A 14,648-nucleotide genomic window follows, 5' to 3' on the forward strand; every position below is an offset into this window, starting at 1 on the left:
AAGTATTCCACATGCCAGCAGTCCAGGACTCGTCAAGTAGGATTGGAGAGTCAGGTTAGAAGATGATCGATCTGAAGTATCAGATGCCGTAGGCAGCTGAAGAATCCGATCTCCTAATCAAGACTGTCGCGACAGGTAAGTACACAGTTTCTCTCGGATGCCACTAAAAAAACAGATTGATCGTTAGCCGATGTAGTCTTTAATTTGAACAATGTCGCCACGTTCAAGTGATGTTGAAGTCGGACTTTCACCAACCTCAGTTTTCAGACGAGATCAACTTTTCGATGAGATCGACTTTCTGGAGATTACAATCTTTTGATGAAATCGACCCTCTGATGACCTCGATTTTGCGTCAAAATTGATTTTACGATGATCTCTATGATCTAGCTCCACATCGATAATTTCACGTCAGTATTCTCCCAATGACACCAGCTTTTATCAAAATAAATCTCTGATTGAGATCGATTGGATAAGATCAATTAAGTAACGAAGATCTACCCCAACAAGCAGCATCCACGTTGAACCACCAAAGAATTGGCCAAGGTCCAAAGTGGTTATTTTTTAATTTAGTTCATCTGCAGAATTCATAGCTGCTCTGGTATGGCAGTTACCATTCTGCTTGCCATAAAGCCATTACTAATTGGCTGTTGAGCTGCACTTCCGGGGAAAATGAGATCGCAGTTGCTCCCAGCAGCTTTCGCATATCTCACAGGTGAAAGAAATTTGAACTGAAATTTAATCAATTATAAGAATTTTATGGTGTTGTGATGCTTGCAGAGAAACAAAATGCTTGAAGCTGACAATAGTCGAGGATAATAATAAATTGATACAGAACCAATATTAAGCAGTATCTCACATATCAAGCTCTGGAAGACACGGTACATTTTTTGCTAACTAAAACCTCAGTGCTTCACTGAACACTCCAAAAATTTAGGATCCAGAAGAAAGGCAAGAGCATCAGCCCACTAAGCGGGATTGCAAAACCGCCTACCTATATATGGAACACTGGTTAAATTTACAAGATGATGTTCAACATCAGGAGACCAGAATTACGGGCATGCACGATGGCTAAAAACGAAAAACAAGAGCCTGCACAGATGAAGCAACAATGCAACGATTCTGTATCCCTTTCATTTTGATCGCCCGAGGGTTTACTTTCGACCACCAGTTCCTATACGAGGCTTCCCTTTAACCTCACTTTCCTGTTTCCAAGAAATAAAAAAAAAGGAACAATATTAGCAGCATCTAAGAACAGTAAAGACCGAGCAAAAGGTGGCATAAGAATAGCCTGTGCCACAAGAAGCGTAGCATTTCATCGAAGTGGGTTGGAAAACTTTAAACAAGCTGTTGATAAGAGTGGATGAAGTAAAGAAAACAATGAACGCAGAGGAAAAACAGAAGCACACCACAGGCTACCAGATGATTTATGTCATAGCAATGATCTTAAAGCTAAACTGACCAGTGGGCTATGAAGATAGATATACGTCTTTGCTGTAGCTGGATTATGATTTTCAGCACCCTTGCTCCAGTCATAGCAAACCTGTTTCATCATACATTTTGTAAATCTGTGAATGAAGCATATAAGCTTTCAAATATCATGGAAGGAAAAGCAAGTTCTACATAGTTCAGTTTGTCCTCTTAGCGCTTGGCTCTTAAAAAGCAGCAAGGGATAACCCTGAACTTGTACATAGTTATTAACATATACCAATTGTCAATCGTGATAAAATTAAAAGTTTTAGATAATGAAATCCATTTACTCTGGTTTAGACAGAAATTTCACAATACTACCAGTAACAAGTGAATAGTTTTCCGTTTCTGTTTCTCCTTAGCTAAACAACCAGTAATAAATAAACAGTTCTGCTAACTTTGCCATATCTCTATATACTACTTAATTACCTGAGCAGTAGGAGCAGGTGCAGAAGCCGATTTCTGGATGCAAGGAAGGAGATTCCTCAAAAATAAGTTCAGAATAGCAAATGCTTAGAAGCAGGGGGCAGGAGCAAGTTTCTTACAAGATTCCGAAGTGTATAGATAACTGTAGGTGACAAAGTGGACAAAATTCGGTTACCTACATTAGTGCCTTCATCTTTTATATAATATTTTTGATGTATGACCCACATTTTGGATAAAACCAAATCAAATAACTTTATTACATGTTTCTCAAGCAAAGTTTGGTAACCATGGGAATTTTTTATTTTTGCACGCAGCTAAATTTGGATAGAACTAGTAAAAAGTTTTGCTCACAATGATCATTTAACACAAGATTGAAAATTTTAATTTCACGAACTAAAGAAGTTCCAAATCATATTATTGAGCTTTATTTGAATATGAAGGAGAGCAAGTCTTGATAAAGATAGTGTTACTTCTTCCTAATATCATTGCACTCAACCAAGTTTTGTCTTGTAACTAATTTAGAGTACCAACATTTTACTGATGTTGGTACCAGAATTGTATCAACAGCGAATACCAATATGTGGGTTTGTTTGTGTTGTAGCAATACCAATCCAAACTGTGCCAATGCGCATCCCTCAACATTTCAGCATTATACCATCAAAATTGTACCCAAATGATCCTGATATAATGTACAAATGCCAGTGACCACTTATTTCATATATATGGTTTCAACCTTATTCAACGCTTTATTGTAACATCAGCACTCTTGCCTTTTGGAAATGCAATTCTCACTGTTTAAATTCTCACTTCCACAGGCTAACATGTTCTTAGTCTATCAGGTAAAGATAAAGCCCAAATAACACAACCTTGATAATGGAATGCAACCTTCACACGCAGGTCAGAAATAAGATGCATTTTCTTGTGTTAAAGGATTATATCGAGCTATGATACAAGCAAAATCATCGTATATGGGTTCAGCATCTTGTAGAGATTAGTTGTAAAGAGAACAAAACATAGTTACAGATAAAGGCAAAATAGAAGATTAGTGCAAGGATCCCAGCGCAACCATTTCAAAACAAGAAGATAAGTATAATCATTTGGAAACCAAAAACGAACAATTTCTTTGTAGTAATCACTTATAACATGAAGACATGACTCACCGCATATGCAAAAATTGATCCATCATTGTTGAAAGTGCTGCACGGGATAGGATAAGGGCACCTAGCCATTGCCTGTCAATTTGAAAAGGTTGGAGTAACTAAAATGATGCGATCAGATACCTATGATAGGAGGAGGATCAAAAGGGTTCATAATTTATTATTGTAACAAGTAGTCATAAAATGAACTAGTATATCATATATATATTTCTTGCAGCATTGCTATCAAATATGCATCTTATGCTGATGTCCTTTTAGGGAATATTATATTAAATCAAAATCTGAGAGAAATTATAAACAATGATAAAAGTGGATGTGCCAGTGCATTAGCTTCTCTTAGACATTAGAATTAGCAAACTTCATACTTCACCAGCATTCAGGTAAAACTCCTTCCCCATCAGAAACAAAGTAGAAATGCTTCGCCTCCAGAAAATTTAAATCAGTGTGCTCACTAACATACACACCTAGAATCACCAAACAGGTCTTCATCCCAATACATACCATTATTTGTGGAAACTAACCGCGAAATTTGATCTACTTACGAAAAAAATGAAAGCATTCCAAAAAAAAAGCTAGCTACAAAAATGGTTTTAAGTTATATTTTACTGACTGCATTGCAAGACAACAGATAAACAAACAACAAAATGCTTGATGACTGATATAATCAATTTTGATTCTGAAACAGAATTCTTGTAACGGCATTGCAAAATGGGTGTGCAGGCATTGCAAAATGGGTGCGCATAGAATGCCAGTAACACTTCATTGCAAGACAGAGCTTTCAGATGAATAACAAATGTGCAACAAATTGCTTGATAGCTGACATCATCGATAGATACTTTCTTTTGATTCTGTATAAAGAATTTAATTCATCTTCTGTTAAACAAAAGAAAAAAGTATTTCGACTTCCTTCACAATTGTTGAATTGGCAAATATGATAATCAAGTACAAGAATTAAATGGGGGGTTGGGGGGTGGCAGGGGGTTGGTGTTGAACTAACTTCATAGGCTAGTACAAGTTCAAACATCATTAAAATATAGGATAACACGAAAAGGTAAAGAAAGCATTCAGTATCCTCCTAATAAGTTTTCACCGTCTCATCCCAAGTCGCCCAATTCATACCAGTACAGAACTGGGATGAGACACCCCTTTGGCTTGGTTCAGTCTCCAAACCAGCTGTGGCCTGAACTGACCCAAACCAGCCAGCTCGGTTCAATTAAGAATCTCGTATACGTGCAGCTAGGTGGATATATTTTAAAAAGGAAGAAAAAAAGCATGATAGAGAAACCAACAAAAATATAAAGCATGTAAATATTATCTTTTGGTTGTCTTGAAAAGACCTTTAGTCTTTGTTTACTGTCCTTGTCCCAAAAATTGAAAGCACCATCAGATCCTGCAGTGGCAAATGTATGATGTACCTGTCCCAAGCCATATCTAACTGAGATCCCAAATACAAGCAAAAACAACTATTTCAATTTACAAATAGATATATTGAAGAATACAATGGAATACTAGGACAGGTCAGTAACATCACACATCATAATATCCACATGAAGAATTGCATCATTCAGAATAATCTACAATTTACAAAATACCTATGAAAACATCTCAATGTTTCTCACCTTCTCATCAAGCACTCAGAAAACAACTACCATGTGCTGTGCAATTAAACTTGACATGACACATATACTGAAATTTATCTAAACAGTTTCATATTGACTCACACTGGGGTTAAAAATAGTATTCCAGAATAAATAATGTAAACTCTCAACTTGGGTAGCCTACCTAAAGGAGAAAGTAGCCTATGAGTATTTAAACCACTGCAACATACGGACACATACGGTAGGGTTTCTAACAATAGAATATTAATTCCATGATTCTCTGTTCATGCTACTGTATGTTGTCCAGGAAGACATTCAATGGCATTTGTCATACATAAAAAACATAAACTTTGTAGGGCATATAATATGCAACTAAACTGATAGATTTTACATCATTTGTAACACAGTCACCCCATTGATATTTCTATCAAGAACAAGGGGCAAATGGACTTGCTCTCCTGATATAAAAATGTAGATTCATATTAAGAAGACAAAAAATTGGAAGTGGATATTGTTATCTCTAGATGAGACTGCACCATTTGATAAGTTTAAGGATGCAAGTGAATTGGGGTGGCCCACTGTATTGTAAGCAATAGCCTATATTGTTGAACTCCATAAGACACAATTGGCCAACATCCTAAATTTTCAGGCCAGGTACATTATAATATATGACTGAAACTATAAGTGATGGTTGACATTATGTATACATTGGCGACAAGTTGATTTAGCTATATTATATGAACTCCTCAAAATTGGGAAAAGTAACTACATAATTAAAGAAAATGATAGACCTAGTCTCCTATCTCCATTTTCCTCCATCCTCCCTCCCTCTTCATCCTCATATACAAGAGCGCAATCGAGCCAAGCCGAGTCGAGTAGCTGGAAGCTCAAGCTTGATTCGACTCAAAATACTTGGGCTCGAAACTGGGCTCGAAAGATCGATCGAGCCTTAATATCCCACACTCGAGCTCGACTCAATGAAAAATATGCAAAACTTGAGATTAACCCGACTCGAATATCAACTGAGTCATACTCGAGCTCAAATTCGAGTTCGAAATTGAGCCTTAACCTACTCATAATATATATATTAATATATATTCTAAATAAAAATAATATTATGAAATATATATATAAATTTGAGTGGGCTCGCGAGCTTTTGAGTCAAATATCCTGCTACTCGAGCTCGACTCGAAAAACTATTCGAGCTACTCAAGCTCGATAATAACTGAGATTAGTTAAGCTCTAGTAGCTCACCAGCAGCTCGACTCATTTGCATTTCTACTCATGCATAGCAATGTGATTGCTTTCTTTTCTCCAATTATTATAGTTACAGTATCTATGCAAGAGTTGTCCATCACAGTCACCTAATGACAATGCATAATTTCTTTTGTAAGTTTCTTTGCTCTCCAATTTGCACAAAATTCTGAAACCAAAATGAAACAATTCAATTTCAGCAGAACTTGATCTTAACTTGTGCAAGCAACAGAATTTTGCACAAACTTACAGGGTCAAATCTAAGTGCATATGAGAGATATCTATGCTAACTATGGAACATTTTCTAGATTAAGCTAAGATATTTCTAGGTTTGACAAGATTTGGAAACACTGCAACATCAGCTTACAAAAACATCAGAGGAAAGCAAATTTTGTCATACATTCAGTTATCCTAGGAACTAAATTTCATATGCATCTAGATAATGGTAGAGTGCCAACAAACAGCTGGAATTACATATTATGCTAAAAGTTGTCTTTTGATGTTTCATACTTTTGAAAAACCACTTTTTTATATACTGCAAAACCACCAAACAATACATCCAAAGGCACTCAAACAATATAATAAATATACTTTAAACTAACTAAATTGAATTTTCTAAAACTATTGCATCATTTTCCTTTTTTATTTTCTGTAGTTCTAATTGATAGTTTCTTATACTTTTTGACTGCTGAAACTAAATAGAGAAACCATCTAAACTGCTGAAACAGAAACTCATTTGGAATTCAGGGAGATTCATGATATATGGCACATGCAGGCACTGGAAACCGGAAGAGCTGTAGGTTTAGCACACTTCTAAAAGAACTCTATTGATCAATACAATAACTCATAGAACTTAAGAAATAAAAATTCAAGAGAATCAAGTTAAAATGGGGAAAAATTAAAGGCTTGAACATAATGCATGTTTCACTCTAAAAAGAACATAAACTAAACAATATCCATGTATGAAAATGATAGTTTTGAAATCAGGAAATATTCCCCCTTGATTCTGTCTATATCATATTTTATACTGAGAATACCCCTCCTATTTAAAAAATGCATATATACCCCACTACCTTTCTCGCCCGCATTAACTACCACGTGCTCAGTCTCCCCCTTTCCCCATCAAACTGGGCCCCTTTCATAAAACTCCAAAACTAATTGGACTCTCTTTCTCTAACTTTGACTCCAAAACAGATTGGATTCTTAGATTAGATTCCTAAATTGATTGAAGTCCATCACTTGTTCACTCCCCACACCCCCCCACCCCCCCTTCTTCTCTTCCCTCAAACATGCATTGCATGTGTCCGGTTGCTAGTATTTCTAAATATTTGTCTTGAAGAGTATTTTCTTAACAATATTAACAATAACCCTCATAAAAGAAAGTAACTACAACTAGTACCAACAGATTAACTTTATTTTAACAAAATAAATCATTCTTGCCTGAGATAAAGTCAAACCATTCAGTCCATTTGCAAAAGTAAAATGAAGTAAAATTAACTTGCAAAGAAACACCGATGTGATTGAAAAGCAAATGCAGAATCTTACAGGATGAAAGTTCAATGAATTCACAGAATAAATCTCATTGCCTTCCCTGTGGCATTTGAATGTGAAGTTTTTGCTTTGCTGGGAATCATCCAGATGGTGTACACCAACCCTTCCCTCTATGGATCCCACCTTGGAGGAGAGAAATAAAGTTCGTTAATATTCCTAAGAAGTGAATCAACTGTACTCACAACAAAACCATTTGAACATTATGCTTCATATTGATTAACAAAATCGGAATTCAAGATTGAAGTCAGCAATTGTTAGACTAGAAGCAGGTGTCTGGAAGAATGCTAGCTGGTTTGTGAACAGCAACAGAGAACCAAATAAACCAACATATAGTAGAAGCATCAGATTTTTTATAAGCACAAAAGTAAAAGGTTAAACTCAAATTTGTCTATTAGCATAGATGAAGACATTATATAAGCAAATACTTGAGCATAAGATATTCACAAGATTCACATAATAAGAAAATACTTGAAAACCTACTGCATGCAATACCCATAAGAGTAAGATTCATACAGTTAACAAGATCACAGCTTACCAATGTATCAGAGAAAATGAGAAAGCAAATAAAAGGGAGAAGAAGTTCTGTGGACTGCAAAGAAAAGATGGGCATTCAACAGACCTCAGCACCAGGTTCTCAAGTTTACACAGCACAGAGCAGGCTCATAGGTAGTTTTTGCATTGTGTTAAGGAAACTTGGCTGCCGTTCTACAATGTGAAAATGAGTAAAAGCTGGTAAACTTCTGTTTGTCCCATCTGCCTTGAGTGGGTCATTTGCTTAGCTGTGACCCTCTGTGAAAGTGCTTGATGGGACATTTGGTGCTAATATTTTAGCCAACGTATTTGACAAAAGGTTTACTAGGCAAGAAACCTCTCCATTTGACAATGACTGTCCATGTTTAAAATTTACATATATGATATTTCTCTAAATCAAGCACCAACTTTTGCACTTGAGAACACTGGTCACATTACAGATGTTTTCTTCAAACAAGGAAATGAGAGAAAAATCTATAGTGCACATAAAGGAGAATGACAAATGAGAAAGAAACAACAGTGACAGAGAGGATTTCCATTGGCTTACATGATGGATACCATTACCTTATTTATAATACACAAGTGGTAAAGATTGAGCCAATTTGTCTATAGATCACAGAACACACCTAGAAACTATAAGAGAGGGTACAGACATGATCTCTAAGATTCTACATAGCATCAAGAAATAATGAAGCAAAATCTGGATGCTCCAGGCAACAAGAAAATGCGATGGCTATATAGGATACTTGATACAGCTCTCGAGCGAAAGCTACTAATTCATGCTTTTATGACTTCATCTGAGATCAGAGGGGTATGCAAAAATAAGAATAGAACCAGAATGTAGAAATTGTCTAACAAAAGGTTTTGTAATAAAACATGTATGCAAGCATGACAGGTCTTTATATTCCACAATGTAATCAGAACGATCGCATCTTAAGAGCAACATGAACAGGAAGTCAAATGCAAGCATATATAAATCTACAAAGGACAAAACATTACCAAAAACCCTTGTTGGTCAGGAAATGCAGCAAGGCATCTTGTCTGGTACTTCAATGGTGATGTGATTCTCTTGAACTCTGTCTGTTAATTACAAAGGGCAAATATCACACACTTTATAATCTACATAAACATGCAAAATGAGAGAGAGAGAGAGAGAAGAAAAAAATAATGATACTTCTACAAGGTCGATAAACCACAACCATATCCTTTCCTTCTTCCTTTCCATTCATTAAGAAATATTCCCTTAATTGTCAACTTCTTTGTTATTTAACCATAAGAACCAAGTTTGCCTTCTAAGAACTTACCTTGCAAAAGTAGACTTGTAAACCCCCAGTATTAGCTCCACCCCAACAGTGCACACATTTTAAATATATGCCGTAGCATTTTCTAAACCATTTATAAAATAGGTAACTTATTTCAGGGCATCACTAACATTGCTAGTAAACCAATTCTTTTCCACCATCTTTTGCGTTTCATTACCTAATCTAGAAGCAATTCAGATGGGGGACTGAGGAGACAGGGCTAAAAGGAAAGCAAATGCTTAACATGTGTAGTAGCATACTTAGGCATGGCACTGAACATAGAGGATTCCCACTACTAAGCATTTATTTCTATTAGTATAATGTATGTTTCTAATATTTTCACTTCTTCCCTGCCAATGCATACTCAGACCAGATACTCGAGTATTTGCTCAAAAAGTTGTCAAATTATACATTTTAATCGATGACACATTTATGTTAAAACTACTTCATATGCTATACTTTCATAATAATGGGTATAAAAATCATCAAGATGAATACAGACTACAGTGGAAATGTCAACAAGCAAGAAAGGTATTGCTTAGGCCATCAAAATGAGACTTCACATAGATATATGTTTCCACTCAACCATCATTCTAAAATCCCATCAAGTTTCCAATTAAAACTCCTACAAGAAGTGTCTAATTTTTGTGTATGGATGTGTAATATTGACAAGAATTTTGACTTAAGGAATTTTAGTATCAACAGTATGCTTCCTTTGGTCCTATCTCACAAAATTGTCTGAAGCTCATAGTTAGCACACACAAGTGTAAGAAAATATCAAATAAAGAATCCATCACTTTAAGGAAAGCCAAATCATGGCTAAGAGGACCAGGTATTTTACAAGAATCTCGTGCATGTGTTTTATAGATATGGATGCAACCCATAAAGACAATTGATTTAAACTTGGGAAAATTTCCTCAAGCGTCCGAATGGAACAACTGACTTCAATGAAGCCAGATATTGCAAACTTTTGAGATGCTCATGATGATATATATAATGGATGGATGTTCAGTTCATCACATGTACAAGTAATTGATGTAGTTAATCTCATAGAGCGCATAAGCAATCCTAAAAAAGTCCATGACTAAGCTGTGTCTTACCTTCATATATCTCTACTCTCCATAACTAAAGGCATGACACTTCTTATTTCTCACTACTTTTTCTTTATATAAAAAATGATATATCTCCTAGCCTAAGATCATTAGAGAACCAATCAATGGTGCACTAACCTAAGATGATGAGTATAAATGTTTAGTGACAACTACTAAGGCATCTTGAATCCTTCACATGCCCCTATTCCTACTCCACCTTAGCAACTCCTCTTTAAATTGTCTCAGCTTTGAAAATCAGAGCATAACATTCATCTTACTATAAGAAAAGATTTTGCTTTTCTTAACCTTAATTCCTTGTCCATATACCATAGCAAGAACTCAGAATGCTGGGGGCAAAAAAAGAAAGATTACGTTTGGAAGTACAAAAATAAGCTTGACAGAATGGATCAATAAAAGGTTGACATGGTTAAGGATGGATAACATGGGCCACAGGAAACAAAAATCAAGGTAGTGTTTCATTCACATGTATAATATTGACCAGCCAAGATTTGTAAGGACAAGCAAGCAATTTTTATAATGGCAAGTACCCCAGAGAGTTTAGAAGCCTATATATTTTACAGTTTTACATTTCTGCATGGATATATATGAATAATAACTATCATATAACTGCAACCATGAACTCTCTTATATTTTACTACAACAGCAGCATAAATAACTTAATTGTAAAATCCATCCTTCAAGTTTACTCATCTCAACTTTAGTTAAGGGTATTATCTGAATTACCTGAGGACTTTGCAAGTTATATATTATTAGATGTCGATCTGCGGTGCCAACAACCATCAGAGGATACAGAACTGTTAGAGCATAGCAGCGCTCAGGAAGCTGTTGAGTATGAACTGGTTGTGCTTGTCTTGTATCCCAGTACCTGAAAAAATCACATGAGCATGAGACAAACAGAAAATTAAGCATATATCTGGCAATATATATAAAGAAAATGTTGTATTCATACATATCTACTGTACCTACCAAAGAAGAAAAAGAAGTAATGAAAACATGATGATCGCAGATCTAAGAGTGCAATTTCTCGATGAAGATGCTTAAAGGCCGCATAATAATTCATACATAAAATGACTATTCTATGATAAGGCTCCAATTTGAACTCTTGCTCCAAGAAGTAAAACAAAAATGCTTTAGGTCATTCACTGAGGATGTAAGGCACAAAAGGAATATAAGGAAGAACAATTAGCATGTACAACACAAATACAGGTCATTCACTGAGGATGTAAGGCACAAAAGGAATATAAGGAAGAACAATTAGCATGTACAACACAAATACATACATACATACATATATACATACATACATATACATACATACATACATATATATATACATACATACATATACATACATACATATATATATATATGTGTGTGTGTGTGTGTGTTTTGTGGGGTGGGGGGGACTTCATGTGTACACATGTATGCAAATACGTATATGTACATGCACATGTACATATATGTATATATAAGCGTATGTATATGTATATGCAGATGTATATGCACACATGTACATATATGTTTTGTTTTCTGGTTGGTGGGGTCGGTATGCATATATGCATGTATCTATATTAAACTACTTGAATCACAGGGCCTTGAAGGAACCACAACTTGGAAGACTTCCATATCCACTGACTTAATTCGCTGATTAAACGAACTAAGAAAGCCATAATAGTAAGAAACATGTTGTGACACCAAGCCAACAGTGCTAATAAATCTTAAAATATTTGAAATAAGTCAGAAGACTATTTTTATTTCGAAACATTGAAATAAGAACAATGCAAATTAGACATCAGGAATTAAATATGCATAAAAGAATTAAATTTGCCAAATTGACTTTGCTGCTAAATAAAACCCAGTCACCAATCAACAACGCATATCAAAAGATCTTTTCTAACTAGAAGAAATACTACAAAAATTATAAAATTAGTTAGTAAAAAATTGATAAGGTGAGTCAAGTTTCACATGCCTTAATGTCTTGTCCCAGCTCCCTGTGACAAGAAGATTCATCTGTTGAATCCAAGCCATTTCTTTAATGGGTGCATCATGCGCAGCAACTTGGGTTGGTTGGCCACCAGACATCAAAGGCCACATCTTGACCAGCTTATCACAGCCTCCTGAAAACACAGTTGTTCCATCATCCTTCCATGTCGAGCATAGGACCTAATGTAGAAAACCCACTAATTTAGTATATGATCAACCAATCAACAGAGAAGAATGCAATAGATTCTGCAACAAGTTTTAATCGTCACATGGCAACAGCCACCATACCGGAAAGTCATGCGATATCGATGCCTTTGGCTGACTACTACCTGGCAGAATTTCCCAACACCGGACCTGTAGTTCACCAGAAAAACAGAAAATAATGAACTTAAGTAACAGTAAGTGTGATATACCAGAAACTCTATCAACAAAATGATCACAGAGCAACTGCAGATTATATTCAGATAGGGATAGAACAGGTACCTGATTATCCCAAGAAGTGGCCACCAAGTAATTAGCCTTGGGACTGAAACTAAGGCTGGAAACAGAGTCACTAGGCGCTGGAAGCACCTGGAGTAGAAGTTACCAAAATAATTAAGGAAAAAAAAATCGGTCGACTCTGGTTGCATGTTCGACGTATATCAAAACAAAAAGGAACCATATAATTGGATAAACAGATATAGTACAAAGCCAGCCTTATACCTCGAATGACTTGTTAGGGTTTGGATTCGCCACTCCTGTATTTAGCCCAGAAAGATTCGCCATCTCTTTTTCCTAACTAAATCCCAAACAATTAAGTACGCAATAGATCACATTACAAAAGCCAACATGATACAATAGCTAGTATATCTGCAAGAATCACAAGAAAATTACAAATTATTCACGAAACCCAGTAAGAGTCACCAACTTCCTTTCTCAAAACTTCGCTGCAATTCATAAAATCACAGAAAGACCCAGCATACTCCAGCCAAGTCGGGTTCTTTTACCAGATAAAACTGTATTGCTTGTAGAGTCAAATCAAATCATGAACAAAAGCAAAATGATCAAAGATTAACCAATTTAGCCACAGCAAGTCATGCATAAACCGTAACGATTCGTTTCGAAACCCTAAAGAGGAGCGAAGGAATTGAGAAAACCTAACAAACAAAGAGACGTCTACCACGTGCTTCTGGGATCGAGTTCACCGACCAAAGCTCTCGGAGAGAAGAAGGAAGACGGGGCCCGAGAGTGTTCGGGAGGGATTCAGAGAGGACGATGGACGTACGCTCATCGGAGGGTTGAGAAGGCATGACCGTTGGGGCGGTGGAGATGAACGGTGGAGTGGGCTCCACGGCATAGTCGATCCACGCTGAGATCCGAGTCGGGAGTAAGGTGCCACGTCATCCGACGTCGTGGGGTCCGACTTGGGTACGGATCACCTGGATGATGCAAACACGAGACGCTGGAGCTGGGGGGGTGCGGGTACTAAGGAGATGGGGGTGAAAAAAAGACCGTAGAGCACAGTATGGAATTTCGTGAGAAATTATTGGTTACAACCATTTTTATCATATATATATATATATATAGAGAGAGAGAGAGAGGGGGGGGGAAGAGAGAGCGAGAGAGAGAAAATATCATCTATAGAGAAATCATCACATCATTTATTATTAAAAAAATAATGTACCATCATCCGAATTTGATTAAGAATATTGAACAAAAAAAAATTTATTGTTAATTATTATTGACTAGTTGACAATATTAGCTATTGAAAATAAAAAAAATTATTTTCTTAAATAATATGATGGTTTCTTATTGAATGATTTAAAATACATATGATACAACATTCTAATCAATAATTTCTCTCAATATATAGGATAAACAAAATTTGATTAACTAATAATACCGTAGCCACTCAAAGGTCATCAATTACCGCATCTGATTTGTTGACAAGAATATTTGTTTTATATATGCCAAATACAATGTCAATAATTGGTAATGAATCGAGGGTTACTAATCTGTATTCAGACCCGACAATTGGATCATAAGGTGGAAAATAATCACTTATAATTTTTAAAAATAAAAAAAAAAGAAAAAAAAAATAATTGAAGACTGCTCCGAATCCCCTTGCCCAGCAACCTGGACAAAGGCATCTGCAAATTTGCATGTCAAAACTAAATGCATGAGAGAGAATAGCTAGAAGATGAAAGTAATGGGTTGTGGATTTGCATGTCAAAACTAAATGCACAGAAGAAAATAGCTAGAAGATGTGAACAATTGTTTTGGAGACAA

The 14,648-nt window shown here is 35.9% G+C and overlaps 1 protein-coding gene across 20 annotated transcripts; it reads right to left on the reverse strand.

Annotated features, from left to right (window-relative positions):
* Positions 1–803: 803 nt before the first annotated feature.
* Positions 804–13,793, reverse strand: LOC105058374 (protein RAE1). 20 transcript variants are annotated; one of them, XM_029268432.2, is made up of 15 exons: positions 13,540–13,789; positions 13,254–13,383; positions 13,083–13,158; positions 12,864–12,950; positions 12,669–12,734; positions 12,367–12,560; positions 11,121–11,262; positions 8,984–9,064; positions 7,448–7,576; positions 4,388–4,465; positions 3,054–3,125; positions 2,013–2,035; positions 1,897–1,929; positions 1,460–1,540; positions 804–1,202 (listed from the first exon to the last, which is right to left on the reverse strand). In XM_029268432.2, exons 3-15 carry the CDS (start codon positions 13,143–13,145, stop codon positions 1,172–1,174), a joined length of 1,080 nt encoding a protein of 359 aa, XP_029124265.1. In that variant the 5' UTR covers positions 13,146–13,158; positions 13,254–13,383; positions 13,540–13,789; the 3' UTR covers positions 804–1,171. The 20 variants fall into 20 exon arrangements, 16 of the variants coding, with proteins under 16 accessions (XP_029124265.1, XP_029124273.1, XP_029124268.1 ...); XM_029268440.2 differs by having other exon boundaries at positions 13,083–13,154; positions 13,254–13,375; positions 13,517–13,789; XM_029268435.2 differs by having other exon boundaries at positions 13,254–13,375; positions 13,517–13,789.
* Positions 13,794–14,648: the final 855 nt, after the last annotated feature.

Source organism: Elaeis guineensis, chromosome 15, assembly GCF_000442705.2.
Source record: "Elaeis guineensis isolate ETL-2024a chromosome 15, EG11, whole genome shotgun sequence".
NCBI classification, from domain to species: Eukaryota; Viridiplantae; Streptophyta; class Magnoliopsida; order Arecales; family Arecaceae; genus Elaeis; species Elaeis guineensis.